This window comes from Lynx canadensis, chromosome E2 (genome assembly GCF_007474595.2).
Source record: "Lynx canadensis isolate LIC74 chromosome E2, mLynCan4.pri.v2, whole genome shotgun sequence".
NCBI lineage: Eukaryota > Metazoa > Chordata > Mammalia > Carnivora > Felidae > Lynx > Lynx canadensis.
In genome coordinates, this window is record NC_044317.1 from 59,787,903 (window position 1) to 59,815,587 (window position 27,685).

At 44.3% G+C, this 27,685-nt stretch overlaps 1 protein-coding gene and 1 pseudogene across 1 annotated transcript in view; one reads left to right on the forward strand and one right to left on the reverse strand.

Annotated features, from left to right (window-relative positions):
• Nucleotides 1-14,093: 14,093 nt before the first annotated feature.
• LOC115502220 (double homeobox protein A) overlaps nt 14,094-27,685 on the reverse strand; it is a 29,595-nt gene continuing 16,003 nt past the window's right edge. The window contains exons 2-5 of the mRNA XM_030297394.1: nt 20,470-20,624; nt 19,640-19,742; nt 19,072-19,217; nt 14,094-14,195 (exon numbers count right to left, since the gene is read on the reverse strand). Coding sequence (XP_030153254.1) covers nt 14,094-14,195; nt 19,072-19,217; nt 19,640-19,742; nt 20,470-20,624 — 506 coding nt within the window. The remainder of the gene's footprint in view (nt 14,196-19,071; nt 19,218-19,639; nt 19,743-20,469; nt 20,625-27,685) is intronic.
• On the forward strand, nt 16,034-17,516 carry LOC115503150 (annotated as a pseudogene).

Genomic DNA, 27,685 nt, shown 5'->3' on the forward strand with positions numbered 1-27,685 from the left:
CATTTCTTTAAATTCAACACTTTTCTTAAATTCAACGCTTTTTTGCTCCGTCAAGATTTCCTTGTTGGTTGATGCAACGCCCCTCTTGAGACTCTGCTCCACATGCTGGAATCTCCAAATCCGCTCTCCAATGTCCCAGTCTTTTTCTAAAGCAGAACATGAAGAAATGTCCTGCATGGATTATCCCACTCACATAATTGAAATGAAATGTCAGAAATAATCCACTGCAGTGATCATTCTGTGGGTAACTGAACGTAACCTAACCTTATTGAGTGATACTGAAGGAATAGAAGCCATTTCATGTGGTATTGATCAAGAATGATCGCGGGGCGCCTGGGTGGCGCAGTCGGTTAAGCGGCCGACGTCAGCCAGGTCACGATCTCGCGGTCCGCGAGTTCGAGCCCCGCGTCGGGCTCTGGGCTGATGGCTCGGAGCCTGGAGCCTGTTTCCGAGTCTGTGTCTCCCTCTCTCTCTGCCCCCCCCCCCCGTTCATGCTCTGTCTCTCTCTGTCCCAAAAATAAATAAACGTTGAAAAAAAAATTTTTTTAAAAAAAAGAATGATCGAAAACGGGATGCCAGAGTGAGCTTAAGATAAAATACTTCCTAAAAATACGATGCTGTGTAACAACTGTAGGTTTAATCTCAGATCAGCAAGGCTTAACATCCACTGTAGATGTATAGTCATTTGGAGGTTACCTACGGTGTGTGTATTCTGGGTTTTTTTCTTCCCCTAAATAATGTAGCTAATTCTATATTTATGAACTGACATGTTCCTTTGGGTCTCCGTTTCTTGTTTCCTCAAGCTATCCAAATATAAAAGAAATCCCAGGGCCAGGGGCTATGAGAGTAAAACTATTTCTTTTTTTTTTTAATTTTTTTAACGTTTATTTATTTTTGAGACAGACAGAGCATGAACGGGGGAGGGTCAGAGAGAGGGAGACACAGAATCTGAAACGAGCGCCAGGCTCTGAGCCGTCAGCACAGAGCCCGATGCGGGGCTCGAACTCACGGACCGTGAGATCATGACCCGAGCCGAAGTCGGACGCTCAACCGACTGAGCCACCCAGGCGCCCCGAGAGTAAAACTATTTCTGAAGAAATTGTGGGCTGGAAGCTTACATGTATGGGTACAAGTGGCCAAAAACTACAAAAATACATTTTAGAAAAGAAAATTAAAAAAAAAAAAAAACAACAAAAGAAAAAAGAAAATCAACAAGAAGCAAGTGTCAAAGGAATTAAAGAAGAAACGTATGAAATTGACAAGAGAAGAGTTCTAGGTGAACAGACACTGATGGTACGCGACCTTATCACCAGTCAGATTAGGTTTCACTGCACCTCAGAGTTCAAGTGTTTGTGGGGCACCCGGGTGGCTCAGTCGGTTGAGCGTCTGACTCTTGATTTGGGCTCAGCTCATGATCTCATGGTTGGGAAAATCCAGCCCCACGGTGGGCTCCATGCTGACAGTGCAGAGCCTGCTTGGGATTCTCTCTGCCCCTCCCACACTTACGTTTTCTCTCTCAAAATACATGAATAAACTTAAAAAAAAAATAAAGGGTTCATGCTGACACACGTGGAATGATCCTTAGCCATCCCTTATTGACGCTTTCCCTTCAGGTTGGCTCCCTATATCCTGAAGCGACATTAAATTTCCTAAAACTCTAGTCCGTGCATGTTCTGATAAAGGGTCTTAGAACTTCAAGCCACCTCAACCTATCCGCACACGTGGCCAGTTATCACGTCCAGGCCGGCTGCTCTTGGCCAGTTTCATGGCCAGGATAACGGAGAGGCTCTGGGGCGAGACTGGGGATGTCAGATCTCTTACCATGAGGAGAAAGGATAACTGAAAGAAACGAGCCAATGCTTTTGGAAGACTGCTCTAGAAGCAGATCTAGTACACGCACACCTGGAGCAGGTGAGAGCCCCAGGACACTAGTGAGAGAGAGAAGAAATAGAGTTTATCTGGAAAGGGAAATTCAGGTTAAACATAGAAAACATATAACATATAAAACATATATATATAGAAAACATAGAAAACATATATATATATAATTATTTTTAATTTATGTAATTTATATATGTAACTTACTGGCTTCCATGCGACTTGGGGCCACCCACACTCTCCCGGGTCATGTACCTGGATTTGAGCTCCTCAGCACCACTCCTTCCACCACCGTGGCTCCTCTCCTATCTCCAATCTCAAGATGACATCGGGTTTGAGAGTTTCTTCTCCTCCCGTTCGTGGAAACCACCATGGAGCTTGATGTCAGCGAGAGCTGTGTGTGTTTGCACATGTGAGTGTGACTGTTGCATGTGGGTATTTGTGTGTTTCTGTATTCGTGTGTGGATATCCCTGTGAGTGTGTGTTTATGAGTGTCGTGTGTGGGAGTGTGCGTATACGCCCCTGCCTGAAGGGTGAATGGGGAATACCCAGCTTCGAGGATCGCCCAGAGCAGTCAATCCAAACACAACAAAGAAATGCTTTTTTTCCCTTAAAGGATCAAGCTTTTCAAGAAACCAGAGCCAAGATTAGGATGGAGGGAGGGCCCCCCCCCCCCAGTACAATTTAAAAATTTGTGCAGTGTGTACAAAACCCTGACACTGAGGGCTCCGTAAATTTAGCACATGTGCAGGCTCCTGGGTGGTGCAGTTGGTTGAGCATCTGACTTCGGCTCAGGTAGTCATCTTGCAGTTTGTGAGTTCGAACCCTCCCGTCAGGCTCTGTGCAGAGATGTTTTCGCTTTCCTTGAAATGTTTTGGTTTTGATAGGAAAGGAAAAATCAGAGTGTGTCGTACCTTTTAATAAAGGTATGGAAGGAAGGCATGTAGGAGGAGAATATGGCAAAATGTTAGCAGAGGTTAATTCTGAGTGATGGGAATATGGGTGACATATTTTGTTTGTTATGATGATTTTAATTTTTTTACCAAACACACCTGGAAATCGTTCATTTCCTGTCCGTTTCGAGCCAAGACAGTCTTGGGAAGGAAGGTCTGAGGGGAAATGGAAAAGAGCCATGAAAAAGCGTAATTTCTCTGGAGCTGCCCGGTCATCCAGCATAGACAGTTCCGTGCGCTCAGTTTACCCAAGAGCCCACACTTCTACCTCGGTGGTCCCTATCTGAACAAATGCTGACTTTACTGCCCGTGTCCCTGTATTCCATGCGGTGCTACACATGTGTGGGGTTCCCGTGACTCTTCATACTTCCTGCAGCTCTTGGATCCTGCAATTCCACTTCTCACAATTTGCCTTAAATAATTACCAAAGTGTAAAAAAAAAAAAAAAAGTCAAGTACAAGACATTTCATGATCAACTCATTTTCCCATCTCACAACTGAAAGCAACATGTGCAATGATAAACGGTCACCTAAGGAAATTAGGGTTCAAGGGGGATCAAAATGTCAACCGCATGCAAATCGCTCCAGGAATCTGCTTCATGTGCTTCTCACATGTGTGTCAAAGGCACATGTGTTTTCAAAGGCACAGTTGTCTCTCAGTGAAAATTCAGCCTGACTGATTCCCACTTGTCCTTGTAAACTTGCCGGTGTGGGTGGGATGGGAAGCCACACGCTCTCAGAACCCAAACTCAGGCTCAGGGGAGACTCAAGAAGGAACTGTTCTGAGATGGTGTCTTCCTGAAATTCCTGCCTCATCAGGAAAGGCATGGTCCCTGTGTTACTTTGAGCTGTTCCAAAAGTCTCCCAAACCATAGTCTTCTCCCAGCTACAGAAGCAACACGCAGGAAACAGGTACTTGAAACACAGTCACCTACAGAGGCTGGGTTCACAAGGGTGGCAAGAATCCAGACAAATGGAGCCTGGGTGAGAACAACAAATATCCTTTGGGGCACCAGGTGGCTCACGGTTAAGTGACGGACTCTTGATTTCAGCTCAGGTCATGATCTTACAGTTCATGAGTTCCAGCCCTGAGTCAGGCTCTGCACTAACAGCTCAGAGCCTGCTTGAGATTCTCTCTCTCTCTCTCTCTCTCTCTCTCTCTCTCTCTCAAAAATAAATAAGCATTAAAAAAATACCCTTCGCCTTAGTAACTTCGATTTCTGAAGATGTTTTATTTTCATCTTTCATTTTTCTCTGGAGTTGAAAAGGAGGGTGTTGCAAAGTAAAATTTAAAAACAAAGTTATTGAGAAGCACCTGGGTGGCTCAGTCGGTTGGGTGTCCAACTTCAGCTCAGGTCATGATCTCACGGTTTGTGAGTTCGAGCCCCAAGTTGGGCTCTGTGCTGACAGTATGGAGCCTGCTTGAGATTCTCTCTGTCTGCCTCTCTGCTCCTTTCCTGCTCACGCTCTCTCTCTCTCCCCCTCTCTCTCTCTGCTCCTTCCCCACTCATTCTCTCTCTCAAAATAAATAAGCTTAAAAAAATACCTGAAGACCCCGTGAAATAAAACAGCAACAAAAAAATCTTATAAGAAGTTATATTTTTTAACCTTCTCAACATTACGTCAACTTTGTTGTAAAAATGAATGTCAAAAATAACTTTCTACATTCATGAACTATCTTTGCTTCTGGTTGAAAATAATTTGCAAACTGAAAATGCTTTACTGGAATTTCTTTAAGCAGGAAGAGGAGCAGAAGAGAGCAGATGACAGCCCTGGGGTGAAGTTGGGCCACAGATAAAGAAAAAAAGGAGTGTCCTCCACCCTTACGGAAGGTACGTGCTCCTAGCAAGGGCTCTTCAGCTGTCCTGATGCTCTAAAATGAAACCAAGATACCAATTGATTACACCATAGTCTGGGTCTTGAATTTAAATCCTTGTTATGTAACCCCTGCCTAGACACATAGCAACTTGCCAACTGAATTCTGAAAGATTACAGCAGATTTTATGAGCTAGGCTTCAAGAGACTTGATATCCTCCCAAACATACCCGAAGATGGCTATTTGTAAAACCATCTTGACTGTGAAGGGGAGGGATAAAGAGGCAGAGCACAGAAGACCTTTAGGGCAATGAAAAAAACCCTGTATGATGCTATATGGGTGGAAAGCATTTGTCCCATCCCTCTGGCCCAAGCCTAGAGAATGTACAACACCAAGGACAAACCTTAATGTAAGTGATGGTCTTTGGGTGATAATGATCGGTCAATGTAGACTCGTCAATTGCAATGAATGTACTGCTCTGGTGGGGCATGTTGATAATGGAGGAAGGGTATGTTGGGGGGGGGGATTGGGGTATATGGGAACCTTCTGTACCTCTCTACCAGTTTTGCTGTGAATCTAAAACTTATCTTAAAAAATCATCTTTCTATATCCATTCATCAGTCGATGGACATGTGAGTTCTCTCCATAGTTTGGCTATTGTCGATAGCGCTGCTATAAACATTGGAGTGAATGTGCCCTTTTGAATCTGTATTTTTGGATCCTTTCGGTAAATACCTAGTAGTGCAATTGCTGGGTCGTAGGGTAGATTTATTTTTAGTTTTTTTGAGGAACCTCCATATTCTTCAGAGTGGCTGCACCAGTTTGCATTCCCACCAACAGTGCAAGAGGATTCCCCTTTCTCCACATCTTCGCCAACACCTGTTTTTTTCTGTGTTGTTGATTTTAGCCGATAAACTAAATTTTTTTTTTTAATTTTTTTTTCAACATTTATTTATTTTTGGGACAGAGAGAGACAGAGCATGAACGGGGGAGGGGCAGAGAGAGAGGGAGACACAGAATCGGAAACGGGCTCCAGGCTCTGAGCCGTCAGCCCAGAGCCTGACGCGGGGCTCGAACTCACGGACCGCGATATCGTGACCTGGCTGAAGTCGGACGCTTAACCGACTGCGCCACCCAGGTGCCCCGATAAACTAAATTTTAAATTAAAAAAAGGAAAATGTTACCAAACCATAAAAAAAAAAAATTGTCTTTCTAAAACATGAATTGATTCCACTATCAGCCCTGATTTGGGGGGTGAAATGAAAGGTACCATTAACATCACTTCGCCCCCTTCCCTGCCCCGTAACTATGGCAAAGGTGAGAATTGGCATGGGAAAGTTGCTCTATCATCCTTCACAAGTGTTAGCATGTGGGTTCAGTGTTCGTGTTAGCGGGCAGGGTTTCTTAAGACAATGGTTTGAAAAGTAAATGGGGGCGGAGCCTGCAGACATATTCCAATGTGGAGTTTAGAGCCTGAAGATCTAATTCAACAGCATCCTTGTTATCGCCACATGGCAAGAACAGGAATTTCAGATCGATTTAAATGGTAGAAGTGGTGATATAGTTGAACTTGTCCCCCTCCTGCAGAAGCGTCAAATGCTGGTTTACTGTCTGCATGGAAATTCACTCGAAAATATCTCTAACCCCAATCCGCTCCCTAAAAGTGACCGTGATGTCTTGTGCTCGTGGGGCTCAATCCCACAACCCTGGGATCATGACCTGAGCTGAAATCAAGAGTGGGACGCTCAACTGCCTGAGCCACCCAGGTGCCGTAATCAAAGCATCTTTCTTTGGGGCGCCTGGGTGGCTCAGTCGGTTGGGCGACGACTTCGGCTCAGGTCATGATCTCGCGGTCCGGTGAGTTCGAGCCCCGCGTCAGGCTCTGGGCTGACGGCTCAGAGCCTGGAGCCTGTTTCGGATTCTGTGTCTCCCTCTCTCTCTGCCCCTCCCCCGTTCATGCTCTGTCTCTCTCTGTCCCAAAAATAAATAAACGTTGAAACAAAAAAATAAAAATAAATAAATAAATAAATAAATAAATAAATAAATAAAAACAATGGGAAAAGTAATTGTATCCTAACACTTTAGAGTCGTGACTGAGGAACGTGCCCCTGCGTGTCCTTCCCATGCCATGTGTAAGCTCACGGTCCTCGGGCTGCTGCCCCTCCAGCACCGAGCGTTTCTCTGAACTTAAGGCTACCTACTCAGAAGATCTCCACCAGGCTGGGAGGAGCTGGGTTAAGTGGTCAAGCAAGCGAACTCTGGCGCCACGCTTCTCCACCTTGTACCAGCCGTGAGACCACCAACGAATGACATGATCACCCCAGGCCTCGGCTGCCTCGTATCACCTACCGTGGTCGCAGTGAAGGGAGTCACAACGTAGTGAGGACTAGATGGTCTAAGACGCGGAAAGAACGCAGCGGGGCACCCAGCACAAAGTAACTGCGTATTATCTTTGTCTCGGAAGTTGCTGTCCCCCAGCTCGGGTTGCACAGCGAACAAGGGAGGGGAAATTCCACATTCGTCATAACCCTGTAGCGTCCAGGACTGTGTTATCCCCTAACACACGGCCCCACTTCTCTTTCATGAGCCTCTCAACACTTATTGGCGCTATCTGTTCTCCAGATCAATGCCCTTTTAAACCCAAGGCCGACTGGAAACTCTTGGATGGCTCACTGTTTCCCCTTTCTTTCCCCCACCTCCCTGAGCACCGCCTTCCTCAGCAGCGTCTTATCAGACAGCCTCTCTCCCGGCCCTTGGACACTTTGTTTCTTTCTCACTTCAGAACTCTTGAACTTCATCTTTGTCTTGAAATCTCCTCTAGACCCTCACAGAATCCCTGCATTCTCCTCCCATAAATGTTGGCTCAAAATATCACCTCACCAGGAGTGTTTTCTGACTCAATTATTTTAAGGAGGCCCTGCCCCCAAACCACCCAGGTTGTTTGATCTTTATTAAGTGTTTATGCTTTTGCTTTATTTAGTTAGTTCGTTTTCTGACTTCTGGGTTCTATGCCAGCCCCACCGTTCCTAATATTCTTGTCCTCTTTTTAGGTGCCTTAGTGCAATATTTTAGTTTTTTTCATTTGGGTCATGTACATTTTATTTTATTTTATTTTATTTCACCTTGTAATCCCATAGGTTTTTAAAAATCTTTATTTAATTTATTTTTTTTAATTTACATCCAAGTTGGTTGGCATATAGTGCAACGATGATTTCAGGAGTAGATTCCTTAATGCCCCTTAGCCCATCCCCCGTCCCACAACGTCTCCAGTAACCCTCTGTTGTTCTCCACACTTAAGAGTCTCTTATGTTTTTGCCCCCCTCCTGTTTTTATATTATTTTTGCTTCCCTTCCCTTGTGTTCATCTGTTTTGTGTCTTAAAGTCCCCGTATGAGTGAAGTCATATGATATTTGTCTTTCTCTGACTAATTTCACTTAGCATAGTACCCTCTAGTTCCATCCATGTAGCTGCAAATGGCAAGGTTTCATTCTTTTTGATTGCTGAGTAATACTCCATTGTATATATATACCACATTTTTTTTTAATGTTTATTTATTGTTGAGAGAGAGAGAGAGAGAGTGTGTGTGATCCGGGGAGGGGCAGAGAGAGAGGGAGACACAGAATCTGAAGCAGGCTCCAGGCTCTGAGCTGTCAGCACAGAGCCCGACATGGGGCTCGAACTCATGGACTGTGAGATCATGACCTGAGCTGAAGTCGGACGCTTAACCGACTTAGCCACCCAGGCACCCCTAAACCACATCTTCTTTATCCATTCATCCATCGATGGACTTTTGGGCTCTTTCCATACTTTGGCTATTGTTGATAGCGCTGCTGTAAACATTGGGGTGCATGTGCCCCTTCAAAGCAGCATACCTGTATCCCTTGGCTAAATACATAGTAGTGCAATTGCTGGGTCGTAGATTACATTTTCTTAAAATGTATCCTTATAGTTTGGGTTCTGTAACTGAACCCAAGTCTGTCTGCCTGGTGTGCAGCAAGTTACTGAGACACCAGGCTTACAGCAAGGAAAGGGTTTATTCCAGACACAGTGAGATGAGACAAGGAGGCAAGAGGGCAAGCCTCAAATCTGCCTCCCACAAGGGGGAGAAGAAGTTTTTGTTTTTTTTTAATTTTTTAACGTTTATTTATTTTTGAGACAGAGAGAGACAGAGCATGAACAGGGAGAGACAGAGAGAGAGGAAGACACAGAATCTGAAACAGGCTCCAGGCTCTGAGCGGTCAGCACAGAGCCCGATGCGGGGCTCGAACTCACGGACCGCGAGATCATGACCTGAGCCGAAGTCGGATGATTAACTGACCGAGCCACCCAGGTGCCCCAAGGGAGAACAAGTTTTTTTATAATCACGGGGTGAGGTTACATACATATTGATGGAAAGGGTGGGGAAACATGACTTTTCATGAGGAAAGATGGAGTGTGTGTACCGAGCAAACATATACAGCACATACATCCCATGTTCATTTCTTAGTAAAGACTTAACACCGGAACGAAGCAAAACCCGGCACGTGATGTCAGGTGTATCTTAGGATAAGGGGAGGCAGCCTTGGGCATGTTCCAGGAGCTGGCATAAACTGGATGGGACTTCGGGCTCGTTTTCTTGAGTGAGGAACACAGGGCCTTGCTTGTTCCCAGGCTACACCCATATCAGTTGACCCTGAGCCCAGGCTTCTGTAGAAACAACTAGTGATTTGTGAGCGGGGTCTGAAAAGGCTCAATACCTGACTGGGGCGGGGGGGGGGGGGAAGTTCCCTAAAAACCAAGATTAACACTTTCTTCTAGTTTTAGCCTCATTAACCCATGGGGCATGGTTTCAGTTTTGCTGTGATAAAGACAGGTTTACATTATTATACTTTCTAACCTACAATACCGTCAAATAAATAGGTGCTACTTTTGGAGGAGCACATCTTTAAAGTTGAAAAGATGCTACCAATGTCATGTTGAGTGAAATAGGTAACAAAACACTTTCTAGATCCGCACCATTCAATTGGGTAACTGCTAGCCACATGTGACTATATACATTTGAATTAAAATAAATTAAATTTAAAAGGCAGTTCCTCTGGGGCACCTGGGTGGCTCAGTCGGTTGGGCATCTGACTTCAGCTCAGGTCATGATCTCACGGTCCATGGGTTCGAGCCCCACATCGGGCTCTGTGCTGACAGCTCAGAGCCTGGAGACTCCTTCGGATTCTGTGTGTGTGTCTCTCCCTCCCCCTCCCCCACTCATGCTCTGTCTCTGTCTCAAAAATAAGTAAACATTAAAAAAAAATTTTTTTAATGCAGTTCCTCTGTCGTACTGGCCATACCATATTTCTACTACTCAGTAGTCAACTGTGGCCTGCGGCTGTTATATTGGACAACGCCAATGTAGAATATTTCCATCAGTGCAGAAATTTCTATTGGATTGTACTGACCTAGAACGTGAACTTATTTACAAATAAAGTACAGCCAGGGGCGCCTGGGTGGCTCAGTCGGTTAAGCGTCCGACTTCAGCTCAGGTCACGATCTCTTGGTCTGTGAGTTCCAGCCCCGCGTCGGGCTCTGGGCTGATGGCTCAGAGCCTGGAGCCTGCTTCCGATTCTGTGTCTCCCTCTCTCTCTGACCCTCCCCCCTTCATGCTCTGTCTCTCTCTGTCTCAAAAATAAAATAAAAACGTTAAAAAAAAATTAAAAAAAAAAAGTACAGCCAACATCTTCATGTGTATGTGTATACATCAATTAAAGGTTTTCCATCTAGTATATAAGTTCTTTACTTTTAATTTTTATGGAATGCAACTATTAACTGGGCATGAAATTTTAGAATATTTAAAATTACCACACTCCTTGTAGAAATCCATACTTGGTCATAGTGTTTACTTTTAAAAATACTTGCTTCATAATATCTATTTAAAAACTCTTTAAATTTGGTCCAGCAATTCACTTCTGGATATATACCTCCAAAGAATTGAAAACAGAGGGATTTTTTTAAATTCTTTTTAATGTTTGTTTATTTTTGAGAGAGAGAGGGACAGACCGTGAGCAAGGAAGGGGCAGAGAGAGAGGGAGACACAGAATCCAAATCAGGCTCCAGTCTCTGAGCTGTCAGCACAGAGCCCAATGCCGGGCTTGAACCCACAAACTGCGAGATCATGACCTGAGCTGAAGTCCAATGCTTAAATGACTGAGCCACCCAGGTGCCCCCAAAATGGAGATTTAAACAGATATTTGTAAACCTATGTTTATAGCATCATTGTTCCCAGTAGCCCAAAGATAGAAGTAACCTAAGTGTCTATCCTTGGATCAATGGTTAAACCAAATGTAGTATATACATATAATAGAATACTATTCAGCCATCAAAAAGAATGAAATCTGGGGCACCTGACTGGCTCAGTTGGTTAAGCGTCCGACTTCGGCTCAGGTCATGATCTCGCAGTCTGTGAGTTTGAGCCCCACGTGTGGCTCTGTGCTGACAGCTTAGAGCCTGGAAACTGCTTCGAATTCTGTGTCTCCCTCTCTCACTGTTCCTCCCCCACTAATGCTCTGTCTGTCTGTCTCTCTCTGTCCTTCAAAAATAAATAAAAACATTAAAAAACATTTTAAAAAAGAATGAAATCTTACCATTTGCAACAACATGATGAATCTGGAGAGTATAATGCTAAGTATAATAAATCAAAGGGTGCCTGGCTGTCTCAATCAGTAGGGTATGCAACTCTTACTTATTGATTCATTCATTCATTTATGAGAGAGCAGGAGAGGGGCAGAGAGAAATGGGGACAGAAGATCTGAAGCAGGCTCTGTGCAGACAACAGAGACCCCAACGTGGGGCTTGAACTCACAAACCTGAGCTGAAGGCAGCCACTTAAACAACTGAACCACCCAGACGCCCCCTGTTGGTGCATCTCTTGATCTTGGGGTTGTGAGTTCCAAACCCATGTTGGGGGTAGAGACTCCTAAAATAAATTTTTAAAAAATCACATTCAGGGGTGCCTGGGGGGCTTAGTCAGTTAAGCACCCAACTTTGGCTCAGGTCATGATCTCACAGTTCTGGGTTCAAGCCCCGCGTGGGGCTCTGTGCTGACAGTTCAGAGCCTGGAGCCTGCTTTAGATTCTGTGTCTCCCTCTCTCTGCCCCTCCCCTGCTTGTGCTCTCTGTCTCTCAAAAATAAACATTAATTTTTTTTTTAATCACATGTTAAAATGTGACTCAGTCAGTTGAGTGTCCGACTTCAGTTCAGGTCATGATCTCATGGTTCGTGGGTTCGAGCCCCGTGTCAGTCTCTGTGCTGACAGCTCAGAGCCTGGAGCCTGCTTCAGATTCTGTGTCTCCCTCTCTCTCTCTGTCCCTCCCCCACTCTTGCTGTGTCTCTCTTGCTCCCAAAAATAAACATTAAAAAAATTAAAAATAAGTAAAAAATAAAGCAGAGAAAGACAAATCCCATGATTTCACTCATACATAGAATTTAAGAAACAAAACAAATGAACAAAGGGAAAAAGGCAAGCCAAGAAACAACAGACTCTTAAATATAGGGAACAAACTGTTTATTACCAGAGGGGAGGCAGCGGGGGGTGGGGGGGGATGAAATAGGGGAAGGGGATTAAGGGCATACTTCTTTTTTTTTTTTTTTTTTCCCCAACGTTTATTTATTTTTGGGACAGAGAGAGACAGAGCATGAACGGGGGAGGGGCAGAGAGAGAGGGAGACACAGAATCGGAAACAGGCTCCAGGCTCCGAGCCATCAGCCCAGAGCCCGACGCGGGGCTCGAACTCACGGACCGCGAGATCGTGACCTGGCTGAAGTCGGACGCTTAACCGACTGCGCCACCCAGGCGCCCCAAGGGCATACTTCTTATGAGCACTGAATAATGTAAAGAATTGATGAATCGCTGAATTGTACCCCTGAAACTAATAACACTGTATGTTAACTATAATGGAATTAAAAAATAAATAAATCATTGGCCATTGGCAATTGACTCAACTTTCATCCCCTCTCTCCTTCTTAGAGGTTCAGGAGGATTGAAAATGCCAATCCTCTAATTTCTGTCATCACAGGAAACTCCAAAAGTTTCAGAAGCTCTGTGCTGGGAAGGGGGATGAAGACAAAGTAAATGTCTCTTATTAAAAAGCACAACTGGGACGCCCAGCTGGTTCCGTCAGTGGAGCGTGCGACTCTTGATCTCGGAGTTGTGAGTTCAAGCCCCATGTTGAGTGTAGAGATTACTTAAAAACAAAATCTTTCTTAAAAATCACAATGACTAAAGGGGCGCCTGGGTGGCACAGTCAGTTAAGCGTCCGACTTCAGCCAGGTCACGATCTCGCGGTCCGTGAGTTCGAGCCCCGCGTCGGGCTCTGGGCTGATGGCTCGGAGCCTGGAGCCTGTTTCCGATTCTGTGTCTCCCTCTCTCTCTGCCCCTCCCCCGTTCATGCTCTGTCTCTCTCTGTCCCAAAAATAAATAAACGTTGAAAAAAAAAATCACAATGACTATGATGCTTGAAAATGATGTTAATAAGTTTATTCTCGTTGTCCTCAAGATCCGCTGAACTCTGGATCCAGGATCGGTCGGTAGGGTGTGGCACCATGTGTCTGTCTCCGCCTCCTAAAGTCCTGTTGAGTGTCTCCGGCAGGTTCAGCTCTGGAAAAGCTGAAGGTATATTTAGGAAAACGTGTTTCCAAGACAAGTGAGAGAAATGTAGAGCCCAGGCTGAAGATATCAAATACACTGAATGTCTCTGTCTATCTTGCTCTGGCTCTGGAGAAATAAGGCAGCTGATAGCAAGACTGGGGCCATTTTGTGTAGCTTCTATGCCTAAGGAGGAAAGAAAAATGGAAGAAGCCAGTTTGTACATTCAAACATGGAAGTAAACTCGTTCCCGCCTTCCTAGTCCGGTGTGGAACTTACTACCTCCTGGGAAAGCCATGCGCTAGCCAGCCTTTGGCAGAACAAACCTAAGGACTGATTCCTCCATTATTTCAACCATACCTTCCACAAAGTCAACAGATTGTTTACTATGTACCAGGTACTGGGAAGACATCGATTAAAAAGAGAGAGAGAGAGAATGTGAATTTTGTTCGAGTAGTCTTCATGCCCAGCACAGAACCCAATGTGGGGCTTGAACTCATGACCCTGAGATCAAGACTTGAGCTGAGTTCAAGAGTTGGAGGCTCAATTGAGCCACTCAGACACCCCCCGCCAAAATTCACATTCTAATGGGGTTTATGGGCTCCAGCTAGAAAGTGGCCAGTGGAATTCTTTTGGGGGACCACTGACTTGGGAAGGGTCTTCAGGAACTATAACTAATCCCCTTTCTCCATAGAGTCTGATAAGGCCTTGAGAAGGAGGTATCCCAAGAGATGGTTGGAGTTGACTCCATCATGTGGAAGGACTGGGCACTCAGTAGGCTCTGCTCTGTGAGCCAACATGAGAACAACAGAGTGATTACCTTGAACTCTTTCATCTCAGAGATCCTGTTCCTGGTCTTGTCTCTGTTCTAAGTCTCCATCATCAGGTTCTCTTTTTCTCTGGGCATGGAATCTGGATCTCCGATTTTGAAACCAAATCTAAGTGGGTAAAACATCAAGAATTAATTCAATCAAATGATGTCATGCAAGCTTCACCATTGCTTTCACAAGGCAAAAGGAAGAGAGAGGGGGTTGGTTCTAGGCCTAATTCCAAAATCACCAGCCTTCCATATGACAGCTAGGATGGTCTATCAAGTCTGAAGATAAAGCCCAAAACTCGGAACCTCACACCTAGTGCCTTCACGATGGGTTTCATATCCTTAAGTCCCCACGGTCGCCTCATTACCAGTGCTGGTTTTCCCTAAAATGTCATGCCTATACTGACACTCTTCCCTCTGCCTGGAATTCTTTTCCCATCTTTTTTTTCCTTCCTCTTCAAAATGCTTATGTTTCTTCTATGACCCAGGATAGTATATTGTTTGTCTAGGGAGATATTTTTCATCCCACAAGACATAATTGTTACCCCTTGCCTCTGCCCATAAGTTACACACATACATGCACATTTTATATATATATATATATATATATATATATATATATATATCTCAAGTATATGTATATATTATTTATAATAACATAACTTTAGAAAAACGTATATGTATTTATATACTACGCACACACACACACACACACACACACACTCACATTCCACAACTACTACGTTTGGTTTTCACAGAGGTTGCAAATAGAATAGGCACAGATCTGGAGTCCAAAAACCAGGCTTTGGAAAAGTCACGTAATACCATGAAAACTTTCATGTCCTTCCTGAAGGTATAGATCACTCTGCAGGTGAATTATTGTTTTGGAGGAACTGCACATATGCAACCCTGTGTTCAGTTTCTACACCTGAATCATAAATTTTCTCCATCTGCCTTGTTTGTGGTACCTATGAGAACCAGTGCCCTGTTGATAAAGTCATTCAGAGATTTCTCATTATTTCTGCACCTACCAAGATCTATTTTTTTATAAATGTTTATTTTGAGAGAGAGAGAGCAGGGGAAGGGCAGAAAGAGAGGGAGAGAGAAAATCCTAAGCAGGCGCCCCTCTGTCAGTGCAGAGCCCTACACAGGGCTTGATCTCACAAACCACGAGATCATGACCTGAGCCAAAATCAAGAGTCGGACACTTAGCCGACTGAGGCACCCAGGTGCCCCACAATATCTTGAATTTAAGGAAAAATATATTCGGCTTTGAATTCTGAGGAGAAAACTAGCCCAAAGAATATTGGAATGGCTACATTAGGACAAGATTAACTTCGTACTTCATCACCAGCTTCTGTTTTCTTCTCTCCCAACTCACATGCTCCTTCAGAATCACACCAAACCATTTACTCAAAAAAATCAGTCTTCCATTTATATCCATCTTCTCCATAGAATCTCCCAACCCTCACCGAGGCACATCCTCCTCTAGAACCCAATCCTCCTGCTGGATAACACCAAGATTAGCCATCCATCCAAGCTAGACCCACCACGTCTTCCTCGTTATCTCATCTCTTTCCCTCTCCACGCCCACCCCTGTCCTCCACACCCCATCTATGCATTGCTATCAGTCTGTGTCCGTGCTGTTTCTCACACAGCACTCATTTCCATGTCTCAGCCTCCTTGACTTTTCACTGATTGTCAAACTTACTTCCTGTTTCCATAGTGGAGTCCATTCTTCACTGGAGGAAGAGGAGCTATTTCAAACTGTAACTAGAGCATGCTTTCTCCTCTGTCTTAATTCTTTGAGCATGTCTCTACCACACAAAGGATAAAATATAAACTCTTATAGCAAGTATTTCCAAGTGTCTTATCCACTTCAAGACTTTTGAGCTCTGCTCAGCATACAGGGGTTAATCAGAGATGGGCCCCCTATCACAGCTCACAGGCTAATGGAAGATGGTGTCCACAAACCCTGAACACAACAGCTTAATCAACTGGTCACAATTGGTCTAGACTTGAGGCCTCCTTAGGTATATTTATGTCACCCTAGTTCACCAGCCCATAGACAATTCACAATGTTCTGGAAGCCACAGGACTGCTGCTAGGAATCCAGTCTACCACAACTGCTGCCCTTATTAACCCCCTCTCTTCTGGTCTTCCCCCATGGGATCTCTCTCTGCTTTGCAAGCCCCAGATCAAGTTTTCCTCTGTGAAACCGTCTCTGACCAAACACCAAACACATTGTTTGCTCCTATTTGTCTAGGAGGTAAATTTGTGTGACATTTAATCATACTATTGGAATTATCAGATTACTGGAAAGAACACTGTTGTTTTTTTTTTTTTTTTTTTAGTATTTATTTTGAGAGAGAAAGAGAATGAGTGGGGGAGGGGCAGAGGCAGAGAGAGAATCCCAAGCAGGTTCCTTGCTGTCAGCACAGAGTCAACCTGGGCTCGATCTCATGACTCAAGGCAAAATCAAGACTCAGATGCTTAACCGACTGAGCCACCCAGGCACCCAAGGAGCACTGGTCTAAATACACACACAGAGCACACCACTCTGACAGAATTCTATTCCATCTGGATCCTACATTTCTCTGAGTTAAATGTTAAATCTCTAAATTAGACATAATAATTCCAACCTCATGGGATAATTAGAAAGGCTGAAAACTGTGATAGATGTAAAAGACTTTAGGCAAATGCCTGGCTCATATTGCATGCAAAGAAACATTCCTTCCTTCATTCAACAAATTACTCCTTGTGTCAGGCGCTATTCAGAAGACAAAGAGTAGAAAACAATCCCTTCCTCAGTCACTGCTCTCCAAATCCCACCGCAGCCATTGCCGCCATAATGCCTAAGCGCAAGATGCAGAATCCCAAGCAACAGCTCCCCCTGCAGGAGGAAAGAGACCAGAAATGAGAAGGATGGGAGTCCCATTAGACCACCTGGCCTTCTGGCCAATGGAAAGCTTGATGACCCCAATCAGCTCTTCATGGAGGTCCTCCAGAACCAAGAAGACCAATGACTCCACAATGCTGAGTCTCCCACCTCCTCCCCTGGGCAGAGGCCCAATTCGGGGAGGCCCAGGCCCCAGACGAGGCCCAAATAGTTGTGGTTGGTTGGGGGAGGACGTGGGCAATGCTGAACCCTGTTCTCCATGGGAGAACCTCCAGGGGAGGCTTCCAACAAAGAGCAGAGAAACTCTTGAAGCTCAGAAGCTGGCCTCTTATCAAGAATACCTCCCTGCCCAAGGATGGACTCCAGGTTATGGAAGACAAATCCAACTGCCCTGTATGCAGACACTTTGCCAAAAAGGGCCAGTGTCAATATGAGGACCTCTGTGTCTTCTATCACCCAGGTATCAACAGACCACCCTGTGAGACTGACTGTATCTTCCCATCCAGGCGGGGAGGAGCCTCCTGTGACCTGAAGGCCACATAGTCCCCTGTGGCTCTGTGATGGCTACTTTGAAGCTGTTCCACCCACCACCCTCAGTCAGTGACACCCCCCCCTTTTGGTCCAGAGTTGTGTGTCATCACTGGTGCCCAGTATGTGGTCTTTCTTCTGATCCAGCCTCCAGAGGCTCATGTTCAGGACCCCATCTTTGTTCCCTTCATCTGCCCCCTGGGTCCTCATCCCCTGTGCCAGCCGGCTGCTATACAGGAAACCTCTTTGGTGCTGCTGCTTGGGCACCTGTCCACCCCGCCCCCAGTACTGCCCTCGATTCCCTGGAGCAGTTTCCTGTCATCCCCTCCTTCCAGCTGCTTGTGTTAAGTCCTTTTTACGTGACACCCTCTGCCCCTAGTGTTGCCAGCAGCTCTGCGAAACTCACCGGGTTGTGTGACCTGGGGTCAAGTCTGAATGATAGGTGGAGTTACCCCTGAAAGGCCATTCTCCTTGCTTTTGGATTTTGTAGTTTCTGTGTGACAGCAGCATGGTCCCCACCACTCTGGGCTGTGATCCCTGTGCTTATGAAACTGTGCATCCCTTTGTAGCCTTTTTCAATGTGGTTGGCCTCTTTTTGATGTCCTAATGCTAGAGTTGAGCTTTTCTGCCAAAGTGAGTGAGGCTCTTGGTGACCTCTAGACTTCCTGTAACCTCCCAACATGGGAGAATTGTAGAACTTTCCACAAGACTGCCTCCCTGGTCCTCCCCATGCTTCTCCTGGTGTCAGTTCTTCTGGGTTTGACACGAGATTTTGAGGTGTTCTCTAAAGCCTCTGGTGGGCTACCCTATTCTCCTGTCCAGCCCACTTTACTTAGACTAAGTCACTGCAAGGCCACCAGACTTTTTGACTGAATTCTGTGACTCTCCACCCAGCCAACCTTAGGATGGAACCTGGACAGTACTGTTGCCTTCTTCCAACCTTCTTCCCTGACATCCCTGGCACTGGTTGCTTTCTGTGAAGATAACAGCAGACAGGTTCGGTTTTCAACCTGTCCTGAGGAAATGCATCAGGAGTGTGGGCAAGAAGGAGGGCAAGTTTTTGTTTGGTAGCATAACCTGGGTAAGGGCCATTGCAGAACTGAGAAAGAATTTTTTAAAATATTTTTAATATTAGTAATAAATTCAGTGAAAATAAAGAAAGAAAGAAAACAAAAAATAAAACACTGGTTACAGCAAGAAAGAACTGAAGGGGGTGAGATAGCTGGCCCTAGGGCAACCAGATGGAGGGGCACCTCGGTGGCTCAGGTGGTTACGCGTCTGACTCCCGGTTTCAGCTCAGGTCATGATCTCATGGTTTGTGGGATCAAGGCCCACATCAGGCTCTGTGCTGTCTGCAGGGAGCCTGCTTGGGATTCTCTCTCCCTCTCTCTCTGCCTCTTTTCTACTCGTGTCCACTCTCTCTCTAAATAAATAAGCCTCAAGAACCTACTAGATGGAGAGAATAGCTCATGAGAGGCCCTGGGGTGGGAATGTGCCTCACATGTCCATCCACAGGGCTCCCCATCTCCTACATCTCCATCCTAGGAGATGGGGCAAATTCTTTACTTACTTGGACTCTTGACTCGGGAACACCAATTTCTTTAGCAAGTTGCTCTCTGGAATCAAAGCCAGGATAAGGATTGTTCGAAAATGCCTCAATGAGGGCGTGTAATTGCAAGGACGTATAGTTGGTACGACTCCGTCTGTCTTCTCTACCTAGGATAGGTGTAAGACTGAGGGTCACGGAACATTTCAGAGGTCAGTTGACATATTCCCAAACAAGGAACCCAAACCTGTCCTACACTGTCTCCATCTAATACATTGCATCTCCTTAAGAGGGCCTTGCCCTGACTTATTTCAGGCAGAAGGTTCTAGAAGAGACACAGTATATGGCTAGGTTGCTGGTTCTTTCCAGTGGAAAGAAGGTAAGCAGAGCAAAGTCTCAAAAGGTCCATGAACCACACAGGAAAGAATTTCCAGGGGCCATATTGGACCCATTGCTACCAGAAGACCTTGAACAGGAGGCCCTGAGAGAAAGAACATTCCTCTCCCGCTCAGAGTAGTAGTTAGCTCCAAGTAGAGAGGACCTTGTGTACCCAAGGAGCTCTGTTGTGGAAGGACTGGAACAGACTATTTACTTTGAATCTCCTCTTCAAGGTGATCTTGGTCTTGGCTTGATTCTAAGTCCTCATCGGGTTCTGATTTCTTCTGGTGCCTAGCTCTTCGATTCTGAAACCAAATCTTGAGTGAGGAAAAGAAAATGAGAGAATTAAGTATGTCTAGGTCATCTCACCCTATTACTGCCTGTCTTCAAAGGGTATGATTCTTTTTTTTTTTTTTCAACGTTTTTATTTATTTTTGGGACAGAGAGAGACAGAGCATGAACGGGGGAGGGGCAGAGAGAGAGGGAGACACAGAATCGGAAGCAGGCTCCAGGCTCTGAGCCATCAGCCCAGAGCCCGATGCGGGGCTCGAACTCCCGGACCGCGAGATCGTGACCTGGCTGAAGTCGGACGCTTAACCGACTGCGCCACCCAGGCGCCCCTGAAGGGTATGATTCTTACAGGTCTAAGCTCAGTACTGTTACAGATACCTGTCACATCCGACTAAGTCTTAGGTCAAGGTTTGGCATTTAGCATCTTCACAATCTGGTCCCAACATGACTATAGTAATCTTTCTAAGTTAATAAATAGATGCTGCAATTATTATGCATTTATCAACCAGCTCAAGTATTTCCTCGTCTCTGAAGAAGCACCTGCACATGTCGTTGCCACTCCTAGACACTCTTTCACCCTCAGTACTCACATTCGTGAAGTGAGACAAAGAGCAGCATCCTTGTGACTTCATTCTGGGTGTCAAGTTACTTCACGCAAAGCCCTTAGCACACTGGCACATAATGTGCTCCATTAACAGTTTCCTTGCCTCCTTGTCTACTTTTAGTCTTGGAGATACAGAATTTGCAACTTACCTGGATTCGAGACTCTTCAGTATTGACTTCTAAAGCAAGTTTTTGTTTGGTAGCATAACCTGGGTAAGGGTTTTTATCAAATGCTTTGATGAGGATTTTCAATTGATCTTGTGTGAATTTGGTGCGGCTGCGTCTATGATTCACTGGTGTGGTCTCTGTGGAAAGATTGGGAAAGACGAAGCATTTAATAGGCCAGCTTATAAATTTCGAACTTCAGCCTCAAGCTAGTGTTTGATTTCCGCTTTTCCTTTGTAATCCACCAGAAACCAGTAGGAAAGAACTCTGACACAATTATAAATCCCTTAAATACACAAGGGTGATTCTTTTTTTTTTTTAAATGTTTATTTATTTTTGAGACAGAGAGAGACAGAGCATGAATGGGGGAGGGTCAGAGAGAGAGGGAGACACAGAATCTGAAACAGGCTCCAGGTTCTGAGCTATCAGCCCAGAGCCTGACATGGGGCTCGAACTCATGGACCACAAGATCATGGCCCGAGCCGAAGTTGGACGCTTAACCGACTGAGCCACCCAGGCGCCCCACACAAAGGTGATTCTTGAACTTCTCTATTTTATCTGAATGCCATGACTGGGAGTCAAGGTCTTCTATTTTTCAAAAACCATGAAAAATTTATGTGTTCTGTTCATATGGATTAAGAAGAATGAGTCAAGAAAAGGCGTGTAATAATAGGTCATTACAATCATGAATACTCGAAACCATAGAAATGGAGAGCAAATGAAGTACCATTAAGTCCCTTTCAGTTTTTCTGGTTTAATTTCCGGGTAAAATCCATTGCCCTCAATAGCAGATAAATAGGATCACTTTCCAAAATGTTTTTAAAAACACTATGGGGAGGATCATTTGGTTCTTATAGCAACATGCAGAAGAATGAACCTGGACCACTTTCTTACACCATACGCAAAAATACTCAAAGTGGATGAAAGACCTAAACATAAGACAGGAAACCATCAAAATCCTAGAGGAGAAAACAGGCAATAACCTCTTTGACCGTGGCTGCAGCAACTTCTTACTAGACATGTCTCCAGAGGCAAGAGAAACAAAAGCAAGAATGAACTATTGGGACCTCATCAAAATAAAAAAGTGTCTGCACAACGAAGGAAACAATCAACAAAACTAAAAGGCAACCGACAGAATGGGAGAAGATATTTGCAAGTAACATATCAGATAAAGGGTTAGTATCCAAAATATATAAAGAACTTATCACACTCAACACCCAAAAGACAAATAATCCAGTGAAGAAATGGGCAAAAGACATGAATAGATACTTTTCAAAGAAGACACCCAGATGGCCAACAGACACATGAAAAGATGCTCAGCATCACTCATCAGGGAAATACAAATCAAAACCACATTGAGATACCGCCTCACACAGGTCAGAGTGACTAAAATTAACAACTAAGGGAACAAGACTCAAAAAAGTCAAACTCCACATTTATGCAAAAAAAAAAAAAAAATCCAGTCAAAACTCTTAACTACAGCAAAATAAAGAATTCATTGAGATTCCCAGACCACAGGGATGCTTTTTTTTCTTTGATCCTTGAATGTTTGTCCCTCCAAGTTTAAATCTTCATTTGCATACCAGTCTACTACCTCCTGGTCTGTTGTACTTCATTGAAAGAAGGCTAAAATTCTATTTATTTATTTATTTAATAAATTTTTGTATTTTTTTTAATGTTTATTTTTCAGAGAGAGAAAGAGAGAGTGTGTGCGTGTGCCTGAGCAGCACAGGGACAGAGAGACAGAGACAGAGGATGTAAAGCGGGCTCTGTGCTGACAGCAGGAAGCCTGATGCGAGGCTCAAACTCACGAACTGTGAGATTATGACCTGAGCCAAAGCCAGAAGCGTGACTGACTGAGCCACCCAGGTGTCCCTAGAGTTCTAAATTTTTTTAAGTAATCTCTACACCCAACTTGGAGGCCAGCTTACAACCCTGAGGTCAAGAGTCCCATAATCTACCCACTGAGAGAGCCAGGCACCCTGAAAAGAGAAGGTTAACTTTACTATCATTCTCAAGTCCTCTTGAATCTTACCATGTTGATCAGGCCCTCACCAATATTTTTGACCTAGTCATATATAATGACTTCCTTGGCCTTATACCTTGGAATAAATGTGTCCTCCAGCCACTACCACCAACTTTCTGTCCCACAACCAGGCCAACTTCCTTCTACTCCAGAACTTGGTACTTGTTCTTCTCTTCCTGCGATGCCCTTCATGTGATGAGGGACTAGATTGCTCCTTTATGACAGGTTCCAGCTTGAGCACCACCTTCTCAGAGTCCTTCCCTGACCCTCCAGTCTAAGGCCCACACTCTGTGCTCCAAATAGTCATGATTGAATTTTTCTGATGGCAAAGTAATCTTCTCTGAGGTTGGCCTTAGGTTAAAAAGCCCTCACAGGACCCTACCCATCTTATACCTTCAAGTAGGTTCTTCTCTGTGCACAGATCCTTGACTGTATACATTCTTAAAAGGAAAAATCCTTTACAGTAAAAAGCTCAAAGGAAAGCTTAAGCCCTGAAGTAGATATAGAGGAACTTCTAACTAACCCAGATCAACTCCCTAGGGAATGGGGGGTGGGGATAAGCAAATTAGGGCCTCCTGCCTAATTCCTACACTGACAGGTAGAGGGTGGGCAGGGAGGAACAGGAGATGAAGAGCTAAAGTAAGATGAAGGATAAGAAAGGAGGAAAGCAAAGAGAAAAATCTGAGGAAGATCTCTTTTATCAACCTAGGAGCATGTTATAGCCCAATAAGCTAACGGTTCCTAGAGATCAGTATCAAGATGGTTCATCTCTGACTCTCGGGGGCACAAAGCTCCAGACCGTTACCACTTGGTAATTCCCTTCCTGAGTCTCTATCCTAGAGGAACGGACACGTGTACGTCTGGGTAACACACATGGATATTCACTGCCATTTTGTTGGTAGTAGTGAACATTCTGTCTATTAACAGGGAATTGCATTTCCAAACAAAAATACCAACAGGATATTTGAAGTAAACCTTATTTGAGGATGTTCAGATTTACAGAGAAGTTACAAAGCTGGTATGAGGAGTTCCCATATCTTCCATTCCCAGTTTCCCCTATTATTCATTGTACTTTTTTCTAGGTAATCTCTACACCCAATGTGGGGCTCGAGCTCATGACCCAGAGATCAGGAATCACATGTTTGGGGCACCTGGGTGGCTCAGTCAGTTAAGCATCCACCTTTCAGCTCAGGTCATGATCTCACTGTTGCTGAATTCAAGCCCCACATCAGGCTCTGCACAGACAGTGTAGAGCCTGCTTAGGATTCTGTCTTTTTCCCACTCTCTGCCCCTCCCCACTTGTGCTCTCTCTCTCTCTCTCTCTCTCAAAGTAAATAAGCTTAAAAAAAAAAGAGCCACATTCTCAGGGGCGCCTGGGTGGCTCAGTTGGTTGAGCGTTGTACTCTTGATTTCAGTTCAGGTCATGGTCATAGGGTCATGGGATGGAGCCCTACAGAGGGCTCCATGCCCCCGCCAAGGGGGAGTGGGGCATGGAGCACGGAGCCTGCTTAAGATTGCTCAATCTCTCACTTTCTCCCTATCCCTCAGCCCCTCTCCCCAGTTCTCAGAAAAAAAAAGTCACATGCTCTCCCAACTGAGCCAACTAGGTACCCCTTCCCTATTATTAACATATTACCACAGTACATTTCTCACAATGAAGGAATTGATACTGTTGCATTGTTGGTAAGTAAAGTCCATACTTTTTTCATATTTTCCAAGTTTTTATCTAAAAGTTTTTATCTAGTATCCTTTTTCTGTTCTCAGATGCTATCTAAGGTACCATATTACAATGGGTCCTCAGATCTCCTTAGGCTCCCTTTGGCCCTGACAGTTTCTTAGACTTTAGTTTTTCATGATATAGACAGTTCTAAGGAGTACTGAACAAGTGTTTTGTAGAACTTCATTGGAGTTTATCTGATGTTTTTCTCATGATGAGAATATGGCTGTTTTCTGAGAAGAGACCAAACAGGATTTTGAGGGCCACCTAAAACATACGGGGAGAATACAAGCCCACAAAGTAGATTATACATTTTGTTTAAAAAGGATAAAGATGATGCATTTAATTATCCAGATAAAATAGAGTAGTAAAAGCTTTTTCTTACAGTACTCATGCAGAAACAGACCAGTAGACAAATGGAACCCAACTGAAAGCCGAGGAACAGAAAGCCTGTTCTATATAGAACTTGGGACAGCCAGAGCCTCCAAAATCAGTGGGAAAGGGTAGTGTTGGGTAAAGAAAATGGCTTGCTGTATGAAGAAAAATGAAGTTGAATCATGATACACAGTATATTTCAAAATGCCAAATTAAAGACCTGTGAAATGTAAAAGTAAATGGAAAATCATGTACGAAAGAATCTGTGTCACATTGAGATAGAGAAGAGTTAAATAAGCTATTTAATCTTCCCAAAACACAATGGGAAAAATTTCTGGAACCAAAGACATAACTGAAAACTGCAGTTCAAAAGTTAGAAAACCAGATAAAGTCAGATGCTTGCAATGAAGGGGGTGGGGTGGGGAGATGGAAACCCTTCTGGAGAGCTGGTTGGAATGTACTTTATTCTAGATAGTGGGTGGGGCAATTGGGCTATGCTTGTTTAAATTATGTGCAGTAATTGTAATGCCATCATTTATTTCCCACTCAAATCTCCATGACATATTTTTCAGAATGCTGTTCATATTAACAGTTGGAGCAACCTAAATGCCCATGGCTACACAAATGGGTAAGTAAAATGTGCTAATATCCCCGTGATGGAATTTTATGCCTTAAGACCAAAATAATGAGGAAAAAAAAAAAAGACAAGGGAGACAAGATCGATAGGTCTCGAAGGCACAGAATTAAAGTCAAGAAAGGAAGGCACAAAATGGAGTTTATACAGAGCAATAATATTTCTATGTAGCAATTATGTATATACCTACATAGGTGTACACATAAATTAAATCAAATTGTACACTTATGATTTGCATTTTACCATGTGCAGTTGTACTTCAATAAAAAGCTGGAGAGAAACAAGTGATTCCAGTAAAGATCAACTAATCTAAATAAGTTACGTTCCACCAAAACAATGTTGTGTATTTGTGAAGGATATACACATATCACAAGACACCTATCTCTAAATGGCATGAAATGCACTGGATGGAACAGATGGATGGCTGTGCACGGGGAGGGGAAGTAAGTGTGTGTTGCCGAGGAGCAGTAACCTATCAATTGTGCGTTACTAAGAAGACAAGAAAAAGAAAAAAAAAAACTTGAAAATTATTGCACAATTTTTTTTCTCTAGAAAGTATTCCTAGATCACTAAATCCCGATGTTTTTGGGTACAGGACCCATTTGCACTTTTAAAACTGAATATCCAAAGACCGTTTGTTTTACCTTATTAAAAATTAGGGGCGCCTGGGTGGCGCAGTCGGTTAAGCGTCCGACTTCAGCCAGGTCACGATCTCGCCGTCCGCGAGTTCGAGCCCCGCGTCGGGCTCTGGGCTGATGGCTCAGAGCCTGGAGCCTGTTTCCGATTCTGTGTCTCCCTCTCTCTCTGCCCCTCCCCTGTTCATGCTCTGTCTCTCTCTGTCCCGAAAATAAATAAACGTTGAAAAAAAAAATTTATAAAAAAAAAAAATTAAAAGTGGGGGGCGCCTGGGTGGCTTAGTCGGTTGAGCGTCCGACTTCGGCTCAGGTCATGATCTCGTGGTCTGTGAGTTCGAGCCCCGCGTCGGGCTCTGTGCTGATGGCTCAGAGCCTGGAGCCTGTTTCCGATTCTGTGTCTCCCTCTCTCTCTGACCCTCCCCCGTTCATGCTCTGTCTCTCTGTCTCAAAAATAAATAATAAAACATTAAAAAAAATTAAAAAAAATTAAAAGTGAGAACATTGGTTAATCCATTTTATTTAAATTTTTTTGTTTATTTATTTTTGAGAGAGAGAGATAGAGTGTGAGCAGGGGAGGGGCAGAGAGAGAGGGAGACACAGATTCTGAAGCAGGCTCCAGGCTCTGAGCTGAGCTGTCAGCACAGAGCCTGACATGGGGCTCAAACCCACAAACCCCAAGATCATGACCTGAGCTGAAGTCAGATGCTTAACCGACTGAGCCACCCAGGCACCCCTTGATTAGTCCATTTTCAAATGTCAACAAACCCGTTACATTTTAACAAAACTAACATTTTTATTAAAAAATTATCACCTTGGAATAAAAATGATTACTGGGGTAAGTGGCATTGCTTTACAGTTATGGAAATTACTTTGATGTCTATACTTAGCCATATAGAAGAGAGCTGGATTCTTATAGCTGCATCTTATCTCTTGTGATATGTTCTTTTTAGCTCAATCATGACATATACAGCCTCAGACAGGTGTATATAGTTGGGCGCAGAGTTGTACTTTAATAGCCTTTCAGATAATTAAAACTCCACCAAATTAAAAACCCACTATAACAAGTGGCATAAATTTTCTTAGATATTAGCTGCCACGAGGAGTCTGAAACCATTTCAGTGAACTGTGTTGTATGCTGTATTATACTAAGATACACGTGTCAATTGGATTTTTTAAACTTTTTAAAAAATGTTCATTTCTTTTTGAGAGAGAGGGCAGCAGTGGGGGAGAGGCAGAGAAGAGAGGGAGACAGAGAATCCGAAGGGGCTCTGTTCTAACAGCTCAGCTCAGAGCCTGGAGCCTGCTTCGGATTCTGTGTCTGCCTCCCTCTCTGCCCCTCCCCCACTTACGCGCGCGTGGGCTCTCTCTCTCAAAAATACATAAACATAACAATTTCTTTTTAATTTTTTTAATTAATGTTTTTTATTTATATTTGAGACAGAGACAGAGTGTGAGGGAGGGAAAGGCAGAGAGAGAGGGAGACACAGAATCCGAAGCAGACTCCAGGCTCCGAGCTGACAGCCCAGAGCCCGACGCGGGGCTCGAACTCATGAACCGAGATCATGACCTGAGCCGAAGTCGATGCTTAACCGACTGAGCCACCCAGGCGCCCCTAAACATAAAAAAAAAAATTTTAAAATAAAGGAGGAGGAAAAAGAAAGAATGCATGGGGTGAAGTCACAATTTTAAGCGAAGTAATTAGGGAAGACTTCACTTAGAAAATGACTTGATTCGGGGCTCCTGGGTGGCTCAGTCGGTGGCGCTTCTGACTCTTGGTTTTCGGTTCAGGTCACGTTCTTGCAGTTCGTGAGTTC